At 38.6% G+C, this 26,695-nt stretch overlaps 2 protein-coding genes across 4 annotated transcripts; one reads left to right on the plus strand and one right to left on the minus strand.

The window, feature by feature from the left end:
- The first annotated feature begins 55 nt into the window (after positions 1 to 55).
- On the plus strand, positions 56 to 10,347 carry dhx29 (DEAH (Asp-Glu-Ala-His) box polypeptide 29). The gene is made up of 28 exons (XM_042394293.1): positions 56 to 250; positions 1,043 to 1,116; positions 1,426 to 1,539; positions 1,640 to 1,769; positions 1,859 to 1,998; positions 2,085 to 2,228; positions 2,893 to 3,019; positions 3,113 to 3,271; positions 3,589 to 3,757; positions 4,143 to 4,263; positions 4,395 to 4,787; positions 4,880 to 5,146; positions 5,299 to 5,442; positions 5,547 to 5,723; positions 5,927 to 6,067; positions 6,284 to 6,428; positions 6,530 to 6,650; positions 6,755 to 6,839; positions 6,939 to 7,027; positions 7,311 to 7,439; positions 7,716 to 7,791; positions 7,941 to 8,165; positions 8,336 to 8,472; positions 8,696 to 8,786; positions 8,869 to 9,165; positions 9,248 to 9,379; positions 9,488 to 9,584; positions 9,981 to 10,347. The coding sequence occupies exons 1-28, from the start codon at positions 73 to 75 to the stop codon at positions 10,034 to 10,036; spliced, it is 4,158 nt and encodes a 1,385-aa protein (XP_042250227.1). The 5' UTR covers positions 56 to 72; the 3' UTR covers positions 10,037 to 10,347.
- A 1,874-nt stretch (positions 10,348 to 12,221) lies between these two features.
- Positions 12,222 to 26,682, minus strand: pstpip2 (proline-serine-threonine phosphatase interacting protein 2). Of its 3 annotated transcripts, none has more exons than XM_042395373.1 (14): positions 26,163 to 26,682; positions 22,013 to 22,113; positions 18,224 to 18,298; positions 17,160 to 17,194; positions 16,935 to 17,041; positions 16,779 to 16,841; positions 15,975 to 16,073; positions 15,431 to 15,476; positions 14,508 to 14,587; positions 14,326 to 14,424; positions 14,060 to 14,156; positions 13,804 to 13,888; positions 13,687 to 13,724; positions 12,222 to 13,160 (listed from the first exon to the last, which is right to left on the minus strand). In XM_042395373.1, the coding sequence occupies exons 1-14, from the start codon at positions 26,235 to 26,237 to the stop codon at positions 13,105 to 13,107; spliced, it is 1,056 nt and encodes a 351-aa protein (XP_042251307.1). In that variant the 5' UTR covers positions 26,238 to 26,682; the 3' UTR covers positions 12,222 to 13,104. The 3 variants fall into 3 exon arrangements, with proteins under 3 accessions (XP_042251307.1, XP_042251308.1, XP_042251309.1); XM_042395374.1 differs by lacking the exon at positions 26,163 to 26,682 and adding an exon at positions 22,829 to 22,936; XM_042395375.1 differs by lacking the exon at positions 26,163 to 26,682 and having other exon boundaries at positions 18,247 to 18,298; positions 22,013 to 22,100.
- Between the last annotated feature and the right edge of the window lie 13 nt (positions 26,683 to 26,695).

The raw sequence follows: 26,695 nt of genomic DNA on the forward strand, positions 1-26,695 counted from the left end.
CCACCTTTCAGCGCTTGGCTGATGATCCGCCATCATACAGTCGCATAGAGGAGGCAGTATTTTGGTGACTTAATGGGTGGTAAGAAGAAGAAATCGGCGGCGGCTGGTGCTCCGGTGGCTCCGGCAGCGGCGGCAGCAGCAACGGGCAGGGCTGGTGCCGCTGCAGCGGGGAACAGCGTGGCGGAGGAGTCGAAGAAACAGCCACACAGCAACAAGCCGGCTAAACCAGCCAAAGAGAACAAGTCAAAAGGTGGTATTAACTATCTACCAGCACGAAAACGTCATTCCCGAGTTTGTTTGGTTTCTATCGGTGTCATTCCCAAAATTCAGACACCAGAAACATCACTATACAGTTCACACAGTCAGGCAGGCACTCAGCGTTAAAGTATGACTTTTATCTGTACAGAGATGGACGTAATATCATAAACATTTATCTACTCCGTACAAGAGTGGATAAATAAATCCTAAAAGTCCTTCCATTAGGTACAGACTGTCAGAGTGTGTTGACACATTCCCAGCTGTAGTGTGTGGTGGGATAGATTGCATTATATTGTGTAGACATTAATGATATTGTGTGTTCAGCCTTGTATGTATGTTTACTTGTCTTTTACTGTTTTTACTTCAACTAGTAAACAAGTAAACAAACTAGTACATAAACCGCGAGGCTGCAGGGTTGTGCAGATTCACTGTGAGAACTTTTGCACATGGGACGTCATATTTTCGTCACAGTGTCCTTATTTTTAGTAATTTGATAAGTAAAAAATAACATACCTCGTCTGGTTACAGGTTAATAAAAGTCACAAAATCCCCTTTTTTTTGCTTCATGGCAGATGTGTGAACAATGTTCTTGTCAGATTGGTAAACAAATTTTGGTGTCTGGTAACTTGTGGTGGACATTTGACTGTACATTAGACACTTCCAACAGTCAATCAATCCATCAAAATGGAAACAGCTGTTAGTTGTAGCTGAATCTGCACAATAGTGTGTGATAGTAAATCTGTGATGTAATCTATAAGTAAAACATACTTTTTTCCTCCTCCAGCTCCGAAGACCTACAGTCTTGCCAACACTGCCCAGGTTGACACAGGTGGAGTCTCAGATAAATCGATCCTTAAAGTAAGTCGTTGGTTCATTAACTGTGTACTTTATCTTTACTGTGCAGCTTGACAGGATTTCTCTTTAATTACTCTTTATGCCTAGTAAATGTTTCATCTGTAACCTGTTGTTGACTTTACTACAGGGTGAGGTAAATCAGTCAGACATGCTGTAGTATTAGTTATTTAAATGGGCTGTTTATATAATGTCCCAGCAGCTGAAATAGTCCATCATTTATTTAGCTGTGAGTCACATTTTTTTCATGTGTGTTTCATGCTTCAAAATGTTGTTAATGGTTGGGATGAGACCAAAACTTTCCTTCGAACGCAGGTTTCAATTCAAGCTGACCTGGAGAAAAAGATCATCAAGCTGATCAATGACTTCAGACAGGAAAATTGTGACAAAGGGCCCGTATCAGGCCGACTCACAAACAAGAAATTACTGGTAAAGACAAAACCGACTCTCCAACTTTTACACAGTTAATACATATATCAATGTTTTTCTGTGGGACATTGTTGTATTCGGGTTTTGTTTGTGGTTGCAGGATCTCTACACAGCTCTGCAGAAGTTCAACTTCAAGAGAGAGCACATTGAGGAGGCGATGAAGAGTAGTGTGCTGTACGGAGGGGATCTCCACTCTGCTCTCGACTGGCTTTGCCTCAACCTTAAAGATGGTAAAAGAGCATCAGTAGTTGTTTAAGATGTCATCCTGAGGAAACAAGGCTGTCAAAGCAATAACTTTCTTAATTTGTCTATTTACCAGAGGAGCTGCCGGAAGGTTTTACCCAGCAGATGCAGGAGGAGAGCCAGAGGAGCAGACCCAGGTTCCAGCCTCCTGCCCAGCAGAAACCTGCACCCCCGAGCCCCAAAGCACCCAGTAATCCCCGCAAAGAGACCACCAAGGTATGTGTGTTTATTTACAAGTGTGTCTTGGGTAAACAGACGTGTACTGTGACACATTAAACCTTATAAGTGTGGTGTTTTGCCAGGCCACAGAGAAGGATGAAGCTGCAAGCATGAAGGATTGGATCTTAAGGTATGCAGAGCAGAGCAGTGATGAGGAGGAGGAGGAAGAGGAGGAAGGAGGGAAGAAGACTGTGCGCAATCCTGAACTGGACGAAAAGTTTGATCCAGTAAGTAAAATTAAAGACACTTAAATCTGAGATTTTTTTTTAAATTAAAGGAACAGTTGGGCATTTTGGGAAATATGTTTTTTGCTTTTTCACTGAGATTTAGATACATTTTTGGTTTTTGTACACATTAAACATACCGGACATCACATTTTAAGTAGTGAGCTGTGGTGATTGGTAGATTTTGTTACCTTCAACAGCGCCAGGCTAACTGTTTCCCCTTATTTCCAGTCTTTATACTAAACTAAGCTAATTGGCTGCTGGCTGTAGCTTGATATTTAACAGAAAAATATGAGAGTGGTATCGATCTTGTCACCTAAGTCTCAGCAAAAAAGTGAATAAGGATATTTCCCAAAATTATTTTTATATTTCTTAAATAGCCTCTCTGTATGGTGGACACTATAGCACATTTTTGTGGTTAGAGATGCTCTCTATACTTTTATTTAGAAATGTTGATCAGATTGGTTGATGACAGCCGTTCAGTTTTTGTATGAAGTTAGGATTTGTGATATTCTGGTACATTAAATATTAGCTTCAAGCTAACTCTGGTGCAGTGCATCATTTATGCTTAATACTGCACACTGTCCTGTTCAATAAATCAAATCAATGAAGTATGTGGCATGGTGCAGTTGTTCTATAATAGCGTGTGTTGTTTCTTGCCGTGTAGAACGATAGGTATTTGATCCTCACTGCTCAGCTGTATGATGCTAAAGACATGGCAACTGCTGCCAAAACAAAAGGAGACAAGGCAGGCCAAAGGATGGCACAGGACAGAATACGCGTCATACAGCAAGGTGTGTGTGCTTTAACATTCAGATTCAGAGATTAAACAATTTCTTTCAACTTACTTTTGACTTTCATAGAACAAATGTATTTTCTGTTTCTAGAAATGAAGCAACTGGAGTCCCATCCGATGTTCAATCCAGCTATAAAAGTGGTGGATGCGCCTCAGAAGGAGAAGAAAATACTTCCTGTCACTGAGGACAAAGAAGACCTCAGCTTCAACTTATTTGAACAAGCTGAAAAGGACCCTCCTGCACAGAAAGGTACATCTCAAAAATAAACACCTTCTGAGCCAAACTGAATTAAAAAAAAAGGTTCAAAATTTTTTACAGGATATAGTAAATGTGAAACATAACTATTAATGTAGTAATGTAGCTTACAGTAGCTTCAAATTGTATTGATATGGTTCAAGAGTAATACACTGTAATAGATGCTGTACATACATACGACACATCACTGACCACAGATAAAAAGAGTGTTAAGTGAGTGGTCATGTTTTTTAATGCAATAATTGATTATAAGTGACCTCTCTCTGATACACACTGTGTTGCTGACCATATTGTTACACTTACCTCTGCAGTTGTGAAAAAGAACGAGCCAAAGGATATTCGCAATTTTGACTACACAGCTCGCAGCTGGACAGGGAAGTCTCCAAAACAGTTCCTCATAGACTGGGTCCGAAAGAACCTGCCCAAGAGTCCCCCGCCGTCTTTTCACAAGGTTCCTGCCGGCAGATACTGGAGATGCAAGTAAGTGTGTGATTCTGCATCTCTGTTCCCATATACAAATGCTGTCACATAAAAAGACACACTCTGTTTTGTGTGTAGCACTGGAGAGATACACCTGCGAAGGGAGAAATGCTTAAGACAGTTTTGATGTGTTGAAAAATTGAAAATTTGATGAGCGAGGTTCTTCCCAGGGGTCTCTCAGGGTTTTCTTCTGTTTGGACAATCAGGGAGCAAGCTGTGGTCCTGAACTTCCTTTCTGACCAGTTAGGCCTTCATACAGTAGTATATACTGTATACATTTTAACTCAAGCATGTATGCCACATGTGTGCACACACTAAGAAAATATCAATCAGTCATGCCCTTTAGAAATATTTTGTCTTTATGTGATGTCTTTGTATCCATTAGGGTGCGTGTTCAGAGGCCAGATGATGTTGTGGAAGTTTGTCCAACCATACTGACTGAAGACAGCATGCAGGCTCAACATCTGGCAGCCACACAGGCACTCTACACCCTGGTTAAAGGACAGGTAATACATGTAACCTAGCAGAAGATAGCACTGTTTTTCTGTGCAGCTTGACCTGTTTTAGCCGTATATTCTAATTCAAATTTTCTTTTAACAATTGATTCACTCCCCCTTTCTCTATCTGTCGCTCTCAGTCGGTGCATCAGCTCCTCCCACCAACTTACAGAGATGTCTGGCTGGAGTGGAGAGACAGCGAGCAGCAGCAACAGGAAGAAAGCCGCACCGCTGCCAACAAACCTCGAGACCAATTCATCTCCCGCCTACTGACCAGACTCAAACAGCAGCAGAACCAGAACCAGAAGCAGGAGTCTGGCTCCGAAGGCCAGCTGGGGCTAGGTGGCGATGGGGATGAAGAGCCTGAAGAGTCCTGGGAGAATCTGGCTGCTCTTGACATCGGAGAGGGAGGAGAAGAACTGGAGGACAAGAGTGAGAAAAAAGGAGGAAGGAGGGAAAGGGAAGGAGCACTCGAGGCATCCAGAGAGCTTTTAATGAAGCTGAAGAATTCACCACTGGCCCACAAACTACAGGTAAACACACCTAAGCATTGTACAATTTACCATCTTTAAGACATTTTACGTGAAATGAACCCAAGTCATTCAACGAGTATCCCACCCTCAAGGCAGAGCGAGAGCAGCTTCCTGTCTTCCAACACCGGCATCGTGTCCTGGAGGCTCTGCAGCGCCACCCTGTGGTCGTGGTGGCTGGAGAGACGGGCAGCGGAAAGAGTACTCAGATCCCTCAGTTCCTCTTGGAGGAGCTGTTGACTGGGGGTAAAGTGGCGCAGCCCTGCAACATCGTGGTGACTCAGCCCCGCAGGATATCTGCCATGAGCCTGGCCTGCAGGGTCAGCCAGGAGCTTGGCTGTGAGGATGGACCGGGATCGAAGGTGAAAATACATCTTTGCTAAGACATCTAAAGGCTTGATGGCCCTTAATTTGAAACATTGTGATTAGCTGTCATACAAATAATAATGCAGGCTTATAGGATGAACTTTCACTTGCTTTAACGATCATGTTTCATGTGGAAATCATGTTTCAGTCGTCGCTGTGCGGATACCAGATCAGGATGGAGAATCAGTCCGGGGAGTGGACCCGCCTGCTGTACTGTACGACTGGAGTTCTGCTCAGGAAACTCCAGCATGACAGACACCTCAGCTCCCTGACGCACATCATTGTAGACGAGGTACCAGTTTCTGTTGGATTAAAGACTTTGTTTAAAAACATCTCTAATGACTTTAGAGTGTCCTTCCCACCCTCAGGTTAATATCCACACCTCCATCTTCTCAGGTCCACGAACGCAGTGTCCAGTCAGACTTCCTGCTAACCATCCTGAAAGATGTTGTTCTGAGGAGATCAGACCTGCAGCTGATCCTAATGAGCGCCACAGTGGACTGTGACAAGTTCTCCAACTACTTCAACCGCTGCCCAGTAATCACCATCCCTGGAAGGACTTTCCCAGTGGAGGTGAGAGGAGCTATTGTTGTTTTGGTGTAGTTATCTATTTTAAATGTCCTTTTTGTCTGTTCTGGCGTCTTTGGAGGTGGATTACAGGGATAAGCTGCATCTGTTTTTTCCATTTACAGATGCATTTTTGAATTTTGAACTTGAACCTGAAGGCAGAGGAAACAGGAAATCCTGTACTCAAGTGCCTGTGGTTTTATTTCCAGGTGTTCCATTTGGAAGACATCGTGGAGCAGACAGGGTACGTCCTGGAAAAGGACTCGGAGTACAGCCAGAAAATTCTTGAAGAAGAAGAGGAAGTTAGCATCTCTGTCACTCAAAAAGGTGGCAAGACATTACAGCATCAGGTAATGATGGATCTCTGCAGCAGTAATATCTCCTTCTTAGACGTTTGCTTGTGGAAATAAAGACAAGAAGAAGACAATTGTTATTTCCTTTTAGTCTTTTCTTATTCATCTGTTTATTTCCTAGTTTAATGTTATATAATCACTATTGTTGCTGTTGTTATTTCATCAAATGCTCTAATGTCTGGGAACTTGCACACATGCTTCTCTTTCTTTCAGGAAGTGATAATAAGGGACTCATCTGCAGGCTGGGACCTAGGTCCTGACCTGGACCACTTCAGCAGCAGGACTCGGCAGGTGCTGCAGTATACGAACCCCAATAAGATCAACATGGATTTGCTGGTTGACCTTCTAGACTACCTAGGTACAACACATCATCATGCTTGTTTCAGACAGCATAAAGTACATTTTTATGCATGCTTTTTTTTTTAATGTGTAAAATTTCTGGCCTTTGTGCTCTGCCAGATAAATCTCCACAATTTGCGGAGTTGGATGGGGCCATTCTCGTGTTCCTCCCGGGTCTGGCTCACATCCAGCAGCTCCACGACCTGCTCTCCTCAGACAAGAGGTTCAAGGACAAAAACAGGTGACATATGTCCATTAATGTCATGTACTGTTATCTAATAAACACCCATAACAGTCTTGCCCCAAACAGTTTATTTAACTTGTAGTTGTGTCTGTTACTTTAAGGTACAAGATTGTCGCTCTGCACTCTACTCTCTCTTCAAAGGACCAGGCTGCAGCATTCACAGTGCCCTCCTATGGAGTTAGGAAGGTACTACAGAATGTGTTATACTGAAGCACTGTGAAACTGAACAAATACAATATATTCACAATAAGTTCTAAAAATCTGTACTGCTATGCTCTCTGTTAGATTGTGTTGTCAACCAACATTGCTGAGACAGGTGTGACTATTCCTGACGTTGTGTTTGTCATCGACACTGGGAAGACCAAAGAAAATAAGTAAGGGCTCATAAACAATGTCAGAAAAAGTCTCTCATACTGTAGTGTTATTATATTATCTCCTATGAAGTTAAAACATATTTCTGTCCTCATGGGATGTAAGTTATTATATCTGTTTAATGGCTTCTGTGACAGGAGTTGTCAAAGTATGTTTTATCTAATTGCCAGTTTCTGTGAATAAATACTAAGTAGAAAGAAAATAATTATAGTAACGGGAAGTTCATAAGTTCATAAGTGAAGTTGGTTGCAGAGAGACTTAACTCCAGTGTTCTGTGTTGTTCAGGTATCATGAGAGCAGCCAGATGAGTTCTCTGGTGGAAACCTTTGTGTCCAAAGCCAGCGCCCTCCAGAGGCAGGGGAGAGCAGGACGAGTCCGTAATGGCTTCTGTTTCAGACTCTACCCGAAATACAGGTAAAGTGGAGATGGTAACTCAATCAAAACAGGGCATCTGCAGGTCCAGAAAAGTCTTAAAAAGCATCAAATCCAGTTCTCTCAAAAAAAGCCCTTTTTTCCTGTCATTCTTTGACTGTAATTATCATGAAACAGGAATTAAATAGTATTCTATGTGGTGTTAAAAAGGTCCCTGCAAGAACAGAAAGTAGGAAACTGATCATTTCCCATCAGATAAATAGGATGTGTTCAGACAAAAAAACACCTATACACATCAGCATTTCTGTTTCATCTCAGGTTTGACGCTTTCATGGATTACTCCATTCCAGAGATACTACGGGTCCCCCTGGAGGAGCTCTGTCTCCATATTATGGTATTTAATGCACCATACTCAGTCGCACAAAAATGAAAATTCACTCAAAGCCAAACACTTCAACCTTCTACCACATGTGGAAACATTATTGAAGCTTCTGTTAGATGTTCTCCTAGATGTTCTTCTCTCCCCTCTCTCCCCTCTGGTAGAAATGTCAGTACGGCTCCCCAGAGGAGTTTCTGAGCCGGGCCCTGGATGCTCCGCAGCCTCAGTCGGTCAGTAACGCCGTCAACTTGCTGAGGAAGATCGGTGCTTGTCACCTTAACCATCATCTCCTCACCCCTCTGGGACACCACCTGGCGAGCCTGCCCGTCAATGTGAAGATTGGCAAGATGCTCATCTATGGAGCCATTCTCGGCTGCTTGGAGCCCATAGTACGTTCCGCTGTCTCATTTCTCAGAAAACACTCTCTAACTAATATTTTGCGACTGTGTAATGACTATATCTTGGTATTTTATTATATCACTACTTCTATAACTATATTATGTAATAAATATATATTTTTGAATTATTATTTGTTTCATATCTTGCCATTTTGTTTCAGGCAACCATCGCGGCTGCAATCACTGAAAAGTCTCCCTTCTCCACACCAATGAATAGAAAGGAGGAAGCCAACCTGGCTAAAGCCGCACTAGCATTAGCCAACTCTGATCACCTGACCATATACAATGCATATCTGGGGTACAGACTTTTCTGAATACTTTTAAAGGCTTGACTTCAAAGACAGCTTGAGTATTTTTCCTAAAGTTGCATATTTGAGATTTTTAGTAGAAAATGTATAACTCACACTGTTTGGAAGGTGTTGTGTTTTCTATCAAAATACATTTTTTGAGTCCCTGAATTACTGTTGATTTTGTTATTTCCTGATGACCTATTTTCTTTTGTTAACCTGTCATACTGTCAGGTGGAAGAACTCACAGAATGAGGGTCAGAGAGCAGAAATGTCCTTCTGCAGAAAACACTTCCTCAATCGAACAGCTCTCATTACAATAGAGGTAACACACACATATACATTTATTCGCAGATCATTTTCTCTTCCACTTCCTGTCTAATCCCACATGTTTGACTCTTATCCAGGATGTGAAGCATGACCTGATGAAGATGATGGAGCAGGCAGGTTTCTGGTCGTCTCGCTCCTCTTCTCACTTAAAGCCACAAGTGTCCACGCTGTCCAAACAGCAGATCTCCGTCCTGAACGCAGTGCTGACAGCCGGGCTCTACGACAGTGTGGCCCGGGTCTTGTGCACCACCTCTGTGGATGTGCTCGAGCGAGTGGCCTGCACAGTGGAGACCCCGCAAGGCAAGGCTCAGGTCCACCCCTCATCCGTTAACCGCAACCTGCAGACACACGGCTGGCTGCTGTACCAGGAAAAGGTATGGATGAAGAATGTGTGTCTATGTGTGTAATATCTGTTATCAATAATTCACAGTTGTGCTAATAAACATTTATCTACAGGTGAAATACACTAAGATCTACCTGCGAGACACAACTCTGATATCTCCGTTCCCCATGCTGCTGTTTGGAGGTGACATCGATATTCAGCACAGAGAAAGGCTCATCACATTAGACAGTTGGATGCATTTCCAGGTCAGAGGTCACTGCAGTTGTTCTGGGGCTCCCAAGCTTGACTTTGTAGACTAATGAAATGGATGTCATTCCTGGTTTATTGACTTCAATTTATGTTCGATCTTAAAGGCTCCTGTAAGGATCGGTGTGATCTTCAAACACCTGAGGAAGCTGATGGACTCTTTGCTTGAAAAGAAGATAGAGAACCCTCGGATGAGTCTAGAAGGTAAACCCAAGTGAAAAAACATGACAAAGGCACTTCAGTTGCTGTCTAAAGTTAAACAAGGCATGGCTTTGCAGTGTTCATAATTTGACAGCTGCTAAAATCTTGGTCAAGCAAATTATGATTTTATTAATAGAGGAACACCCTTTGTTATACATTTAAATTTTTTTCAAGAGAAATTACCTGCCTGTTGTGTACAGATACTGTACTTTAAGTGTAGTAATATATGTACATTTTACAATTATACAATAATTATATAAATACAACCATAAGAATATTAATATGGAGATATACAGTTTTGAAGCAGATTATTCTGCACATAAAAATAAAAGGAAAATATGGTTTTGTTTTGTTTTTCTCCAGCATTACATTTGCTCTGATCCTGTCTGTCTGCTATAGGTGAGAAGACCATCCCTGTGATTCTGGAGCTGATCAAATCAGAGCATGCTGTGTGACATCCGACCAACAAAGGATTTATTTGCCACTGAAGAACCAGCATACCTTTGTCTTACGCTGTCGACGGGGCTCTGCACCTACTGTACAGTCCTGTTGACAAAGTGCTTCCTGTTTCGACTCTGATATTCAGGATGGACGCCTGCAAACAAACAGTGGACATATATGGGCAATGATGGTTACAAGGAACTCTCACCCACATGAGGAAGACCGAATAATATGAAATGCAAAAAGACTGAAATTTGAGAGAAAAAAAACAGAAAATTATGTTGCCAAATGTGGTGGAAATAAAGCTGTATTAATTTTTATTGAACCTTTTAATGTGTCATGGTTGATTGATTGGGAAATGCTTTATTTTACAGGTCCTTTAATTTTATATTAGTTTCCTGAAATTTTCTGTGTAATTTGCAGGTTTTTAACTGTTAATTTTTAAGACATTTTACAGAGGGGGTGGTTCAATTTGGTACAAATTATAAGAAATTACAAAAACAAAGAAATGTCTTACGAATGAACAGTTACACAACAACTAGGAAATTATGTAAAGACTGTCCTGGGGCCGTATTCATAGTTTCCTTGTACTCTCCTAGTGACGAAATTCTAAGAAAAGGCTTAGAATTAGACATTTTCTAAGAATTTCCCCTTACAGTTAAGACTAGATTCTGGTAAAAATGGAAGTTATTCACAAAGCATCTTAGCCCTTAAGAGAACTCCAAAGGTGAAAAACTATGAGTAGGGAGGAGGACTTTAAAGAGGCTTAAGAGTTTCTTAAGCAGAGGAGGAAATGGCAGTAAGACAGAGGGTTGAATGACAGTAAGTTAATGAAACGCTACAGATTGCAGGGATAATATTTGTGGTCAATATCATTAGAGTTGTGCTCACATCTCCCACCCAACACAATAACTCCAGAAATGAAAAATTTGGAAAATTTTGGAATTTGCTGGCAGCTTGAAAAAAGAAAGATTTACATGCCAACCAACACTGCTACTTATATTGACTGGCCAGCAATCACAGAAACTGATGAAATCTGAGCCATTTTTACGCCGTTAATATCAAATAGATTAAATACTAAAATTACCAGCATGGTAAATAAATGTAAGCAAACAAATGTAACAACTATCAGCATGTGAATAGGCTACTTTGCAAGTAGGACTATTTTCAAACATTTCGTAAGCTTCGTTTAAAGGCTCACAATTTATTCAACACAGATGTTCATTACATAAAATAGTATTTATAATAACACCATGTCTTAAGAAAGAATAAATTCTATGATGAGGCCTATCGATTTCACTGTTCATTCTAGGCCCATTATCACTTAAAAGAGTTTTTTTTTTTTTATTATTTTTGATAAACCAATCACACATTTTTAAATAATGTGTCATACCTAGCAACAGGGCTAACCACACCTCCTCACTAAGTTAAAAGTTTCTGTCCCCTCCTTGCTCAGAGTTGCTCTGAGAATTTTCCTATGTCACTCCTAAGCTAGGACTCCTTGCGAGAAACCTTTAGGCTAAATTATCAGTTCTCTGAGAGTATTGTCACAATGTTTGTGAATACAATCCCTGGAAAATAGTAGGAATGCAAGAAATCCATTATATAAAGTGTTACTGAAAGCGTTTTTAAGAAACTTGCAAACCTAATATGCTAATATATTGTTTGACCCACAAAACTACAAAGTAAGTAAGTAAGTAAGTATCTTTTTTTCTATATGTTAAAGGATTGTTAAAAATCTAATTTATTAAGATTTTTTTGCAAATTAAGAACTACATATGAACCCAAAAATTGAGTGAGTACTTACCAACTTAACCAACTTCTGTCCATTTGTCTTACAATTTGTACCAAATTGCACCAGGCCTTTTTGCAAAATGCCCTAAAAATTAACTAATTTCCAGGCAATCAGTATAAAATTAAGGGACTTGTGAAATAAAGCATTACCAACTGATGCAATTACATAGTTCACAGTAAGTTAACAGGGATCAGGCATATTGGACACAGAAAAGTAAGATTTAAACCAAGTACTAAGTCTGTAGATGGAGCAAGTCAGGGCTGCAGCTAAAATGTGTGGACCTTAATCCAGTATCACACACCACGCCCAGGTCAGTAATGAAAATAATCAAATCTGTCACCTGCTAGGAGTGATCATGGAAATAAGAAGACAAACTCAGAATAGAGAAACTTTCAGACTTCAAGTGCTGTGAAGAACAATAATTTTATTGATACAAAACCAACACCGGGTTAATTGCACAGTGAGATGCCAATTAATCCCTCCTACAGTTTGTAGCATTTTCTTCTTACAAATGATGTGTTCTTAACATAAATAAAGCAAAGTAAATGTGCAAATATTCCAACAATGAAGCACATAAAGCCAACAATAAGACTGTCAAATGTTAGGATGTAGGGTTTGTTATTCATATATTGCATACTGTAGATAAATAACAGTGAGCATTTAGCTTCCAATCCCAAAATAGCAGTCATCTGACAGGCTACCCTCACATCTAAGAGGAAATGAAAACAAGTTGAAAACAACAGATGACACTTTATGCTATTTTGTGAATGTCTGTTCAACACTTTTTTAAAAAGTGCAGATCCACAGAAATAAATACAGAACTGAAGATAAATTAGGATGCAATGATGCAGAATATAGTGTTGCACATTAATGTGTGGGTAATAAAGAGACTCTTCTTAAGTTTACATAATAATTAGCTGATTTTATGTGTTTACTTGTGTAATCAGCTTCTGTATCGTTGTACAGAATGTAATTTTCTTCAAAATACTGAGCAAAACTTCTCATTTTAGCCTGTTTTGATTTTAAGAATAGACACAAGGACTTAAAAATAAAAACAATGATGTTTACTGAACTGTTTATAACACAGTGATACTTTCAAAATGCTACAAACCTCGCTAAAAATATATATATACACATATATATGACACTGCATTTCCATCTGGTAAGACCTTATCTTTACAGGAAATCATAAAAGAGGAAGTGATGAGACATGTGTAACCTTCGTGTCCATCACAAAGCCCCAGCGTTGCATAGGATCTACAATGACTCCTCCGGCAGATCTGTGTGTTAGTATTGAACAACACTGTACCCTGCGTCTTGCACTGTCGAGTAGATTGTGTCTTCTGCAACCAAACAAAGATCAAAAGGTCAAAATGATGTGGTGTTTAAAGTCCCCCTCCACTCAAAAATGTGTTCTGCTTCTTGTTCCTACAGTACAGTTGAATGTTTCACTGTGCAGAATGATGTATGTGCAGAGTTTGACACTAGAAGGCTGTTTTCACACTTCATCTGCTGAAAGTGGAAAGCTTCTCTGAGCTCATTTAAAATCAGATTTAAGGGGCAGGTCTGAGCATGATTTGTGACATCACAACTAGTCCGGTGCCAATCCTGGTCCAATATTCAACTTGTGTGATGTGGAAACTTGCAGCTGCAGTACACGCACACTAAGGATGGACTTTACCGTGAAGAAGAAGAAGTACTTTATAAACTTCTTAAAACATGTCTGGAGGGGATCTTTAAGTATGAAAAGCAGAAGCGTGTAGTTCATAGTAAAGCCACAAGCTTCGGTGCCATAGCTAAAAATACCTCTTTCATACACAATGCCAGAAGACTGACATGTAAATTAAAGAGAGTAAATAAAAGACATACCCCTGCTGTTGTGCTTTGGATCAGGTAATGGCCCTCTCCTGCAAATTCACAAAACAAGGTAAACAATAAAGAACAACGCAAATGGAAATGAACAAATAGAAGGATAGACATGTTTACCTGATGACTGGTGGAGGCAGTCGGGGGGGTGGCGCTCCAGATGGAGGCCTCTGACCACTGTAGAAGTTCTCGTACATTACTGGAGCTGTTAGAGAGGAAGGCTGACACTGTTTTCATACTGGCAACTGCAAAAGGTATTTAGATTGAACACTGCACCCTTTTTTTGTGGTCTGATAACAACCTTCATTTGGGTGTGTTCTTAGCACTGTTCCAGCACTGATTTATTGTTAATGACATAGTATTCCTGCATTCATACCTGGTGGTTTGTCGCCAGTCCGTCTGAGGTTCACAAAGTGTTCAATATCTTCCTGGACATCGCACTGTTCCAGCGATTTCCTCACTTCCTCATACAACTGCGCACACACACAAACAGGGGAAGTAAAAATAAGGTCAGAGTCCAAGTAAGTCTTGTTTTTATTGATACACTTGGAGATTTTGTCTGATAAAGCTTATAAAAGTAAGATTCTTATAATAATAAAAAAGTTTTTTCTTAGTTTGCTGACTTTAGTAACTGGGCCTTACCTCATCACTGGTCACACACTGCTGGGATAGCAAGTTGAGGTGAGTCCAGACTGTGTTTCTCAGAAAGTTGATCCGCTCCATTGCCTGTTTTTCAAACATCTGTGGAGGAAACATTCGGCTCGTTTACATGATGCGTGTGCTATATCCCCATTTTGTCAACCTTGAGTCTTTGAGAGTCTTACCTCGCAGGCCTTGACATGCTCCTTCAGCCATTCATCTGTGACCTTCCCCAGCGAGGTCACATTCTGCTGGTATATCCTGTCTGAAAATCAAACACAGTATTTAAACCTGCAATAATTACATATTATTTATTTAATGGTTTTATTTGTATAGGGACACGTAACTAATGGCATATGCTACAGTATTTATAGTCTAAGTTAGTTTGCAATGCCCGTCTGTAGATGGGCCTTTAAAGTACATAAAATACATACAAAACAGCACAAAACACCAACAATATACTAACAATACAAGTAAAACAACAAGCACCAGATCACTCACGACTACATGACTGATCCATCTTTGACTGATTCAGTTTGAGTTCAAATTATCCCAATCATGATCCACTTTGAGTTCTGAGGGTGAGGAGTTCTTGTTCCAGTACATACAGTTGCCTATCTATACATCCAGCTGATACAAAGGAACATTAGCTATTATTTTGAGTCATGTCTTGCCACCTGACAAATGTAAGGCCAACATTCCCTCTCCTTTTAGCTCCTCCAACTCCTGAGGGAAATATCTGCCCCCTTTAACTGCTTAATTCTCCACTGCTAGCCGCTAACTTTCTGCTGTCTGCCGTGTGGTGCAGGGCAGACACAGAAAATGATGCTGAACTAAAACAGCAGAGTCTGGTGATAATTATCTGTGACTTCATCACTATGAGTCACTTCTTTCACATGGAGGTAGTCATGTATTGTCAATATTGAAATATTGTTTATAATTGCTTTAAATACACACCAATACACTAGATATACAAGTACTTCCTACAAAACTGTGCTAAACACTGCTGTCACTTATGTGGTTTATCAACACTAAAGCCATATTCAAATCAGCATAGTTGTGTATGTCAGAATCTACAAGAGCCCCCTGGCACTTTTTTTTTTTTTACCTGCTTCTTCTGCATTCTGCTTGGCTTGTTGCGCTTTTGAGTAGAGCTGAAGGAAGATGAAGAAAGAACATATGAAGCCATCAGTAGTGGGTGTATGGCTAAGACAATATAACATGGAACAAATACAGAAATGATTGCCCATGAGGAAATCATGCGGTGTCAGCGTCAATGTGATGCCTCTCGGAGATAAGTAAGCTGATACACGCACAGTAGATGGAGGAAATCTGACGCAATTGTAAATTTATTATGCAAACACTAATGTTTTAACAGTGGCCGTATCTGTATCGGAGTCAAATACAATGCAGTGGAACTGAGAAGTTCACATTTTCTTCCACACTGATGAACTATGCGGTGGAAAAACTGGCACATTCACAGCACATCCAATGTGAAAATAAGCTTTCTGATGCTGTCATGTTCACTGATTTGGTCTCATATTTGCTCATTGAAAAGCTGCACAATTCAGATCAAACCCTGTGCCAGACCAAAGATGGAGGATAACACACTAATCTGCCATCAGTGCAGAGGCTCACTGTTGCAACTGTACCTTCTCCATGTGCTTGGTGTTGTTGGTGTTGGTGTTTCGGTTCACGTTCTGATCTGCTTCTTCTTTATCTCGGCACTTCTGGTCATACGTCTTCTTTGACTGGGGACAGCAGTTACCATCAGAGCTTTTTTTTTTTAATGCAGTTAAACTGTTTATCAATACAAGAGCTGTAAAAGGTCCATTCAGCAGATTTATATTGTTCTCTATTTCAGGTCAGCCTGTATCTCCTGAAATAATTTCTGTTGCTGCTGACTTATTTTCATTAGGGAAAAGTGCATGAGAAACACTTCTCTTTTTGGCATTAGTTTTCATGATCAATGATGGCCTGCAGTTCACTTCCCAGACTGGTCAACAGAACTTCCCCCACCAAAGAGGAAGAACAGAGAAGAGATAAGAATGGCTTTTTTCACTGCTTTCACAACACACCTGAAACTCCGATGGCAACAATCATAAAAGTACTATCTGGTGGCATCTCTTTCTCTCAATACTTCTGGTTTTCATTTACCTTAGAGAGTGCATGACACCAGTTAAAAGAACAAGCTCGGTAATATCACTTTTTGATGTTTATGTTATGTTAATGCAGATAACACACTTTGTCTTTAAATTTGACAGGTCAGTCAACACGTGTGTTCTGCACGTGACTGAAAGTCCACATGCTAATCAGCCCAACACATTACAAGGAAAAGAAACCAAGAAAATATCTTGAGGGATAGTCTGGGTGTGACACTGCAATAATTTATTTCATGTTGAGCCTGTAATAATTAACTCTGGGTGACATTCAAATATATTTAAATTTTTACTTACATCCACTGTCTTCTTGTACTGTGAAGACTTGTGTTTGTGGAGAGCGTCCATATGTTGGTCTATCTGAAATGACAACAACAACATCTAGTCACCGTCTGCATATGTGTTGACAAGACTGTCACCTTGGTGCACCAAAGCGCTGATGAAACTAACAACCTTTTTCTTCGCTTCTCTTTGTTTTTCTCTGAATTCCTCCAGTTTCTTGGCCTCCTCTCTCATGCTCTGTGCCAGTTGTAAGTGTGACAGACTCACATGTTCAGTCTCTGCGGGGTAAAAACACAACTACAGTTCTTGCCAACACAGAAAACATGTACTGAGAAAGACAAGTAAACAATGGTGGATGACAGGCACTTTCAAGACTTAAAAACGTTAAGCACTTACGTAATTTGAACATGTCCAGGGATCTTTTTAACGTGCTTAAAAAACAAAAGAAAAGCATATTACAGAAGGATTTCACACATTACACAATGAATCTACAAGTCCTTTTATTATCCACTGCACAGCACACATTGAGGACATTAAAGGCACCTTGTGGATAATTTTTTGTAGCAATGTTTTTATGAGTAGGGTTTCCTGTTTGTTTGTATTGTGCATTTTTGACATGTTGTGACAGTTGATGGTGGTAATGTGCCAACAAGAAGACTGCAATGAAGCAAACATGGATATATCCAATGTGAACGATTTCAAATAGTTTTATGATCTCCTCTGTAAATGTTTTATGAGGAAGGAAATTAGTAACATATTAACACATTAGTTGGACCCCACTGACTCACACAAGAATCACTGAATATAAACAGTAACTTTTGTTTGTTTACAAGAAAACTCAACGAGGCATCTTTAATGGAAAGGATTATTAATAACCAACTAAGTAAATAATATTCCCTGCCTCACCCTCCCCCGCTTAGTCTTCCTTCCTCTTCCAAACCTTAACATCTTCAAACAGAAACTGCAGAAATGAAGCTACACTGATCATGTGACCATGCACAGAATGGGAACTAGACTTGCTGATACAGAAACAACATGTCTACTCCAACATATCAAATCTTATCAACTGAGATTACTTTCTTTAGATGCAACAGTCTGTAAAATGATCCAACCATTGTTTGAGTCACATTATGATGCATTTTTTTAAACATTTTTTCTATATTTTATCTCTCTAAAACAGAGAACAACAAGATTTCCTGAAATATACATATGGTGTAATAGTTCATAATCTATGTTGTAATGAGGTAGAGTATTTCCACAGCATATGCTGATTAGAATATTTCAACATTTTCGCTGAGAACCACAGAGCAGGCTCACGCATCTTCTCTTCTGCATTGCCCATAAATCCAAACTAATAAATACTAGACTAGTTCTGCAGAGACAGACTCATTCATTTTGTTATCTGAGGCTCACTGTAACTAAATCTCAAATAACAGCATCTCAACAGTGAGGGTGCTTACTTCATCTCATTGTGTCCACACACCTTCTTGGACAAACCAAGGAGATCTTTGGCATACTTCTCTTCAATTGATGCCCTGAAAGAAAAAAACAAACAAACAAAACTGAGTCCAGAATACAAGCATTCATACAAAGAATTAGAGCTGCAACAATTAGTCCATTGGCAGATAATCAAACGTCAACTATTTTGATGATCGATTAATCATTTTGAGGCATGTTTTCAGAAAAAATACAAAAATTCTCTGCTTCCAGCTTCTTAAATGTGAATATTTTCTGGTTTCTTTAGTCCTCTATGATAGTAAACTGAAACAAGACCTTTGAGGTTGCGTATTGGGTTTTGGGAAACAATGATTGACATTTTTCACCATTTTCTGACATTTTATAGACCCAAACAACCAATGGATTGATTGAAAAAATAATCAACATTAATCAATAATGAAAGTAGTCATCAGTTGTAGCCATACAATCAATGAAAGAGAACAATTTTTGAGAAATTACCATCATTACTACCCATATGAAATTATCAGTTAGTGTAACAGATGAGAACAAAGACAGGACAAGACTGATAGTCCTTCTAAAACCTTAACATGAAAATCATGTTTTGCTCCAAAATACAAAAGAAATATAAAAATGGTTTTGGAAAAACAGACGTCAAACAGAAGTGCTCCTAGTCTAGACTGACTGACAATGACCCTTTGTCATCTCTCAAAGTGATTTGACTGTATAATACAGTATGATATATCAGTAACATCCTAATGGCTTGATAGATGTCAGTTGAAAATCAAAAGGGCAAATACATGCAGTACTGTGCAAAGGTTTTAGGCACTTTAGATGTTTAGATTCTTATCCATAATGCAGTACCATCAGGGAGGCATCTGATTGGTCCCAAATTTACCCTGCAGCATGACAATGACCCCAAACATACAGCCGGAGTCATAAAGAACCATCTTGACAAGAAGAAAAAGGAGTCCTGCAACAGATGGTACGGCCCCCACAGAGCCCTGATCTCTACATCATGGAGTCAGTCTGGGATTACATGAAAAGATGGAAGCAGCCGAGACGCTTAAATCCACAGAAGAACTTCTCCAAGATATAGGAACAACCAACCTGCCAAGTACCTTGAAAAACTGTGTGCAAGTGTGCCGAGGAGAACTGGTGCTGTTTTAAAGGCAAAGTGTGATTGATTCGATGTTGTTTTTTCTGATTACTGAACATTATTTTTAAAAGCATCCTCACTTTACAGCATTTTGTCAGACATGCTTTTTGCACAGTACTGAATATGGAAAAAGACAGATAGCTAGAGCTAAGTATAAACGATCAGGAAACCCACAAACCATTAAATATCACAGACATGTTGTTATGAACAACAAGTGTGAACAATAAGTGTTCATCCACAACAAGGGCTCTCTGTGTAGCTGCATGTGCATTGTGCATACTATCTAGTACAAATGACTGCATGCATTTCTAAATGAAGTCCATCAATGAGGATATCATATTATGATTATGCATTTTAATTTCATGTTTGCATATCGACACCGTTGTTTATAAAGTAAGTGTGACTGCTGATATTTTGCAAATCATTATAGTTTTACAAAATCGCTTGCCATTCTTACATAAGGGAATTTCCAGTTGAGGTATTATTCCATTTCCTCCTTTGCTTTATCAACAGTTGTTTGTTTTATTATGCCACCACAATGGCCCTGTTTCACTGAATCACTGACTGCCAACTGGACTCGTGCAGGTACATGACAGAGAGAGGCAGAGAGGACAGATTACTTATTATATGAGGAAGAAGGAATTAAAATGTCAAACTTTATAAGTGTCTGTATTGTAAAGTCCATCTTGCTGATGCTTCATCATAAGTGATTTGTTATGAAAGGTTTAGAGCTACAGCGCTGTGGGCAGTAGAAACAGTTTTCTGTTCCTGCTCTAAGTGTAACAGATAAGAATGTTACATTAACTTAATTTGCTGTATATTCAAGTCCAGCTATTCACTTCATATTGGACAAACATCAGTTCTTGTAAGCAACTACTATTCTGGTGTCTGTTTGGGGGATTACCTTTCTGGCGTTTAATATGGTTATTACAGCAGCTTTCTCTACCACAGCATTCACAGATTGGAAACTAATTCTTGCAAATGATGCCATTAATGCTATTTTGCATGAGGTTTGCAGAACAAACACAAGAAAAAGACTTTTGTCATCAATTATGTATTTCTCATGTTGATCCTTCTCTCAGTTTTGACCTTATTGCACCTAGTTCACCTTCTTGAGCATCTGAGTGTACACTCCTGAGCAGCTTCAACCTTGCAAAGAGATGTTTAATCCTTCTGTTTCTGATCTTTTCATGTCCACTTCCACAACAAAGTTTTTGTCTTCTCATCAATAAACTTCATCAGTTCCTCAAAAAATGACTCCACAGTCTACAGTTCATGTTCCTCTTTTTTATCCTAAACTTATGTAAGGCTGCAACCCAAAGTTATTTTCACTATCAACTGATCTGCCGATTACTTTCTTGATTAATGGAATCATTGTTTGTGCCACAAAATGTTAAAGAAATATAGAAAAAATGCCATTTACCATTTCTTAGAGTCTACAGTGAGCTTCTATTTGCCTCTTTTGTCCAACAAACAGTCGGGGTCTTAGGATATTCAACTGACTGTTATATATGTAGAAGAAAAACAGTAAATTCTCGCATTTAAGAAGCTGGAGCCAGAGAATCTTTGGTATATTTACTTGAAATATGACTGAAATGATTCATTGCTAATCAAAATAGTTGCAGATTAATTTTTTGTTGATCGATAGTCATTGCAGCTTATATTGTGCTTATTAGGGATGTGCAGAGAGCCCAGTATTTGTATGTGTATCTATATTTGTTGAGGCAGCAAAATTATGTGTATTTGTATTCAAATAAAAGTGGAAAGAGGCTTAAAAATCCTGTTTTTGTTTTTATTACGCTTTTAATTTTAGAAAAGTGTTATGAACAACAAGTGTGAACAATAAGTGTTCATGAATAAACTACCTTACAAAGGAGGTCCCCACACTGGGTCTTGAACTGGAGTCTCCCAGATCATAGACGACTGCGCAGACTACTGAGCTAAAACTTTACTCATTGCCTCATTGCAGACAGACCTCTACTTATCTATACACCCATAACACAGAGACAGCACACCGTGTAATGTATAAGGAGGAACTTCAAAGTGATTATCGATTTGCACTTTCCATTTATTTCCTATTTTTTACAACCTAACTTTGTGGAAAGGAGAAGGGGAACAACAGGTTATGGAAAGCCAGTAGCTCAGCTTTATCTCTTGGGAACACCCCCGACTCTGGGAGTGATGTCCAAATTAGGAAACGTGCGTCATGTAGCAGGTGGATGTGACTCCCCTTGTTGAGACCTGCTGATAGGCGTAACAGCGGAACAGAGGAGAGACTCAGATAGCGATGTAACCGACCTGCGTGCTGGTATTTGACATGGGTTTTTTTTTCTTCCTGCAAACAAATCATTTTTAAAATATTTGTATGAAACAAATGTTCGTGAAAGAAACCCCACTATTTGTGCTTTGCCGAATCATGTATTTGTACTCGACCACACCCCTAGTGCTTATCTATCTTGTTGCCTATTATTGCATGATGGCAACCAGTCTAGTGCTCCAACTGGCACAACTGACCGGTAATTAGGAGCTAGATTACAATCTCGCTGGTCTGGGCTAGACCACAATTTACATGGAGATATTTGTGCATTATTACACACATAGATCATGACATCATATATTTTAAGCACCTCATTACCTGGCTTTCATGAAGTCCTCCATCTCCTTGCAGGTCCTCTTGCCATCATTGAGATACTGGATGATGGCGTCATAACCTGATGTGCAGGTCAGGTCAGAGTTCTGTCGATAAGATGGAAAATGTTTCATTCTGTTCATCAGATTCGTTTAGATTGTATGTCTAGTTAATAAATATATATTATATTACGTTACACAAATATTATTGCCTCAAAACAGATTCTGTACCTGGACAGGCAGAAAACACCCAATCCTTTACTGTAAGACTGGCAGACTGTCTAAACTTGCTGTACTCTAACTTCACACAATGAAGTTCCCAAGACAACAGTGAACACAGACATAAATAAACACTTTAACCTCAGTATGTATTGACTAAGAGTGAAGAAATTGGTGTTTTGAACTGCACCTCTCCATAATTTAGATAAGCTGAGGGTAACAACAGTAATCATCCAAACCATGTGCATGTTGAAATCAGTGGGTTATTGACTCTTATCCGTATAAAAGATAAGAGGCTACATACTTGCCGTGCTAATTCAATTATATCGGAATATGTAAACAAATTACTTTCTTCATAACTTTACTACTGATGGCTTTCAAGTGTAGCTTATTTTACGAGAACCACAAATGTTCACATTTTCATTGCAAAACTAAAAGCAAAAGAGAAACTGCTGTTAAATTCAGTGAAGTTACTTTGCTAATATGCCCTCTGCATGGCTGGGTTTACTGACATGCCTCACTTTTTTTTCAACCAAAAGTCTATGTGTAAAGTAATAATGAACACACACCACAAAAAATTCAAAACACAAAAACAGAAACTCACCCAAAAGAAATCCTTGAAATGTAGATTTTTCATAATTGTGAAATGCAGCAGACGCAGCAGGAGACTGAAGTTACAACAGGTCTGTTAACTGACTGACAGTTGACACTTTCTCTTCTTGCTTTTTAAAGCCACAGTGTGGGCTGGGCACATGCTGAGGCTGCACTCCTGACGTCACAGTTACCTGTCATCTGACGTGCATCTTGTATTATGCCTATCTAGAAAATCTGCTCAAATGGCCATGCTTTAGGGAGGTGATATCCTAATTTATTTATTTAAATAACCTAGTGGACAAGAATGTTAGCTTTTTAATCCAACTATTTATAATTGTTTGGCAAATTCCACATACATAAAATGAAACGGACCAATAGAAAAACAAACTTTACCTTATTTCTAATTCAAATTGAGCTCTATTACAATTCAAGTACAAGTCAAGCTGCAAAATAAAAAAGCAATAAGGACCCAAACAATTTTAAAACATGAAATTATTGACTAATGTTACTTGATTATTAATCTGTGCACCTTTACTTATTTATTTATCATCCTCCTGTGTATTATTTATTTCTATTGAATGCAAAGCTTCTTGCACAATCCCCTTACCCAATGTTTTTTTTAGTTCATTTTACTGTCATATGTCATAATTGAATTCCCAGGCACTTTGTTTCCTCTTTTTGCTTTTCATACATGTTACTGTCTTTTTAATTTGACTGTTTTCAGTACAGTTGAGAGAAAAAAACAAACAACAACTAAATGTAAATTTACTAAATGTAAATTACACAACAATAAAAATACTTTCTACAGTTGACTGTCATGAATTCATTTTTTGATCAAATTATTTGTTTGTTTTTGCTCTAATATCACCTATATACAATTCTTACACATGTATCAGACTTTTTTTTGTCCTTCTTCTTCTTTTATTATTATTATTATTATTATTGTTGTTGTTGTTGTTGTTGTGTTTATATGTTTAATTTACACATTTTTATATATTTTTGAATGTTTTTTTTAAATATATTTCTTAAAATTATGTTACCTTCAGTGTACAATATGTGAAATGTATATGTCATCACTTTGTCATTGTCCTTTATTAATGTTGACTTTAATAAAGTGTCGCTGTCCCAGTGTAATCAAATGAGCAACAGTTACATACACAAACTACAAAACTGACTATTAGCCGAAATAATTTGACATTTAAATGATCAAAAACAATTTCATAAACCCTCTTAAAGTTCTTTGCATGATTTTATACTATAGATAGATACAGATAGGCGACATACTCATCAAACCATTCAGTGATCCCTCCTGCCCTGTGAATAGGGGCATTGTCATCCTGGAAGAGACCACTCAGGATATCAGGATAGAAATGTTTCATCATAGGATAAAGGTGATCACTCAGAACAACTTTGTATTGATTTGCAGTGACCCTTCCCTCTAAGGGGACCAGTGGACACGAACCATACCAGCAAAATGCCCCCCACAGCATAACAGAGCCACCAGATCCCCTAACTGTAGGGGTAGAGCATTCAGACCTGAACCAGTTGTTCCTTTAATTTGTCACCCATCTATAAATAGATAGTATGTAGGATAGATTGGATTGATATGTGTAGCAGACAGTTGTCAAGCTGTAACGCTGAGTTTGAATGTGCTGCCATCTGGTGAATAATAAAGGTGTGTACAGGCCAGTCAGGTAGTACTGCAGTAATAATAATGGATTATGCTTAGTGGTGGATGAACTATTCAGATCCTTTACTTAAGTAAAAGTAGCAATACCACACTAAAAAAAATAGTCCTGCCTTAATTTTTTAAATTTATGTGAAAGTACAGAGGTTTTACCAAAAAGTAGGTAATGTACCAGAAGTAGTAGTATTAGTATTATTATTAGTAGTATTATTATTAATGCATTCACATGCAAGCAGTAGGCTACTTATATATAAATGTAGAGTAGACATCTAAGTAGTCTAATAAGTAACTATAATTATGTAATTATTAAATAAATGTAGTGGAGTAAAAAGTATAGTATAAGAAGTACGAGTATAAAGTAGTTCTCAAGTATTACTTAAGTGCAAATACCACGAAATTGTACTTAAATACAGTGCTGGAGTAAATGTACTTTCTTTCCACCTCTGACTAATATAATATATTTATGTTTATATTCATTTATTTTAAATTCTGTACTACTACATAGCTAGTATATTATAAATTATAAAACACTAAATAGTGACCTCAGAGTTAGGTTCTGACCTTTTTTCTAATCTGACCTTTTCCTTTCATCTAAATGAAGTTATTTGTGAACTTGAGCGTGGTTTTATGTATTTATTCATCTATTTTTAGAGGATGACCTTTGAGTCTGTCATTTGTAAGGCAGATGTCCATTTAACTCAAGGAATGCTGGAAACATTGGAGCTCATGTGTCAGAACTCTCCTTATAATGTTAAATTAACAAACTATAACACTGAAAACACACTCAAATATATACTTTTTTGTCACTTTATCAATGAAACCACCCTGTGTGGCACTTTCTATGGCCTTCAACTCCAGTATATCATGATTCAATACAGAGCACTTTTTATATGATCAAAAATTAACTCTTGGTATAACATATATTGTCAGTAGCAACTCATTTATGACCTTTGACCTAGTAGTCGAATTCTGCTACAGCTTCATTGGTAACAATTCTGCACACATTCTTTTTTTTTGATAAACTTATAAACTTTATAAACTTAAGGATATTTATGTCCTTTATGGTTTTATATACACAATCTATCCACTCCCATCTGGAGTTTGAGTAGAACAGTTAAGACCAACCTGTCAACCGTGTTTAGTTGAACATTAGTTATAGTTAATGTTAAACTACAACTTCTTTGTTCCCTGTTGCACTTACAGATTGGGAGTGGCAGGATTTCTTTATCTTCCAAGTAACATGTTGGACGATATTTTCACGTCAACAACAACAAGCAGTTTGGTGACACACATAATATCAGTTGACTAAACATTTTGTCTGTACAGTAACTCTGATAAGTGTGTTTATAGTTCATTTACATTGAAAACACCCTCTCTCTATCTTTCGCTTTCTTCATATACTACCTTCAGGATGTGGTAATTAACAGACAACCTAGAAGGAAAAAAAAGTTTTACAACATCATTATCAGCAGCGAGGCTCATGCCTTTTGCAACCATACGATCACTCTGCATGAACTAGATTGTGCTTGACGTTAAACTCATTTGCATTTCCTTCAGTTTTTACTGTATCTTCTTTCCTTATTCTTTAATTTAAAAAAGCCCTTACTGTCTCTTCTGCAATTTTCTGTCACATTTTACTGTCCACAAACATTCTTACATTGCATGAACTCAGCCGGCAGTAGCACAGATCACCTGACTGCAGACTGCTGTAATTTCCATGGTACTTCCCCATTTACTTCAGAGCGAGAATCACAACTGCAGGGCAAGCCTTGACATGTCTATGATTTTACACACATAGTATAAAGACACATCATGTGTTATCGGTTTAGCCTACTTTGAGAAGGCGAATCACACGGGGTTCGAAGGAACTTAAATGCACATTTATCTTTCACATTACAAATCTTTTATTTAGTTCTTGCTGTATTTAGGTCACCACTCTGGTGTGAGTAATTTAATTAGAGGTGGTGTTGGTGGAATAAATGCTGCTTTGTTGTTGAATGAAGGTTGTCTGCTTTGGATGCTTTGTCTGCTTTTGTCTGCTAGAGCAATGATGTGTAGGATGTCTGTTAATATATCATGTTTTTGATGTAAAATAGACCTTCTGGTGATCACATGACATGGTAGCTATTTGGAATTTCGGGTGTTTTTGTTTATATGATCTGTGAAATGACATTTGTGTTCTGTGCTGTA

This window comes from Thunnus maccoyii, chromosome 19 (genome assembly GCF_910596095.1).
Source record: "Thunnus maccoyii chromosome 19, fThuMac1.1, whole genome shotgun sequence".
Classification (NCBI taxonomy): Eukaryota; Metazoa; Chordata; class Actinopteri; order Scombriformes; family Scombridae; genus Thunnus; species Thunnus maccoyii.

Bases quoted from the DNA above. Each gene is read 5' to 3' on its own strand.
- dhx29 (XM_042394293.1), top strand. From the start codon at position 73: ATGGGTGGTAAGAAGAAGAAATCGGCGGCGGCTGGTGCTCCGGTGGCT. The intron at 4,788-4,879 runs GTAAACACACCT...CCCACCCTCAAG, and splicing joins CACTGGCCCACAAACTACAG to GCAGAGCGAGAGCAGCTTCC. The intron at 6,429-6,529 runs GTACAACACATC...GTGCTCTGCCAG, and splicing joins TGACCTTCTAGACTACCTAG to ATAAATCTCCACAATTTGCG.
- pstpip2 (XM_042395373.1), bottom strand. From the start codon at position 26,237: ATGGGGAAGTACCATGGAAATTACAGCAGTCTGCAGTCAGGTGATCTG. The intron at 16,074-16,778 runs GTAAGTAAAAAT...TGCTGTCCCCAG, and splicing joins AGTACAAGAAGACAGTGGAT to TCAAAGAAGACGTATGACCA. The intron at 13,725-13,803 runs GTAAACATGTCT...GTGAATTTGCAG, and splicing joins CTGCCTCCACCAGTCATCAG to GAGAGGGCCATTACCTGATC.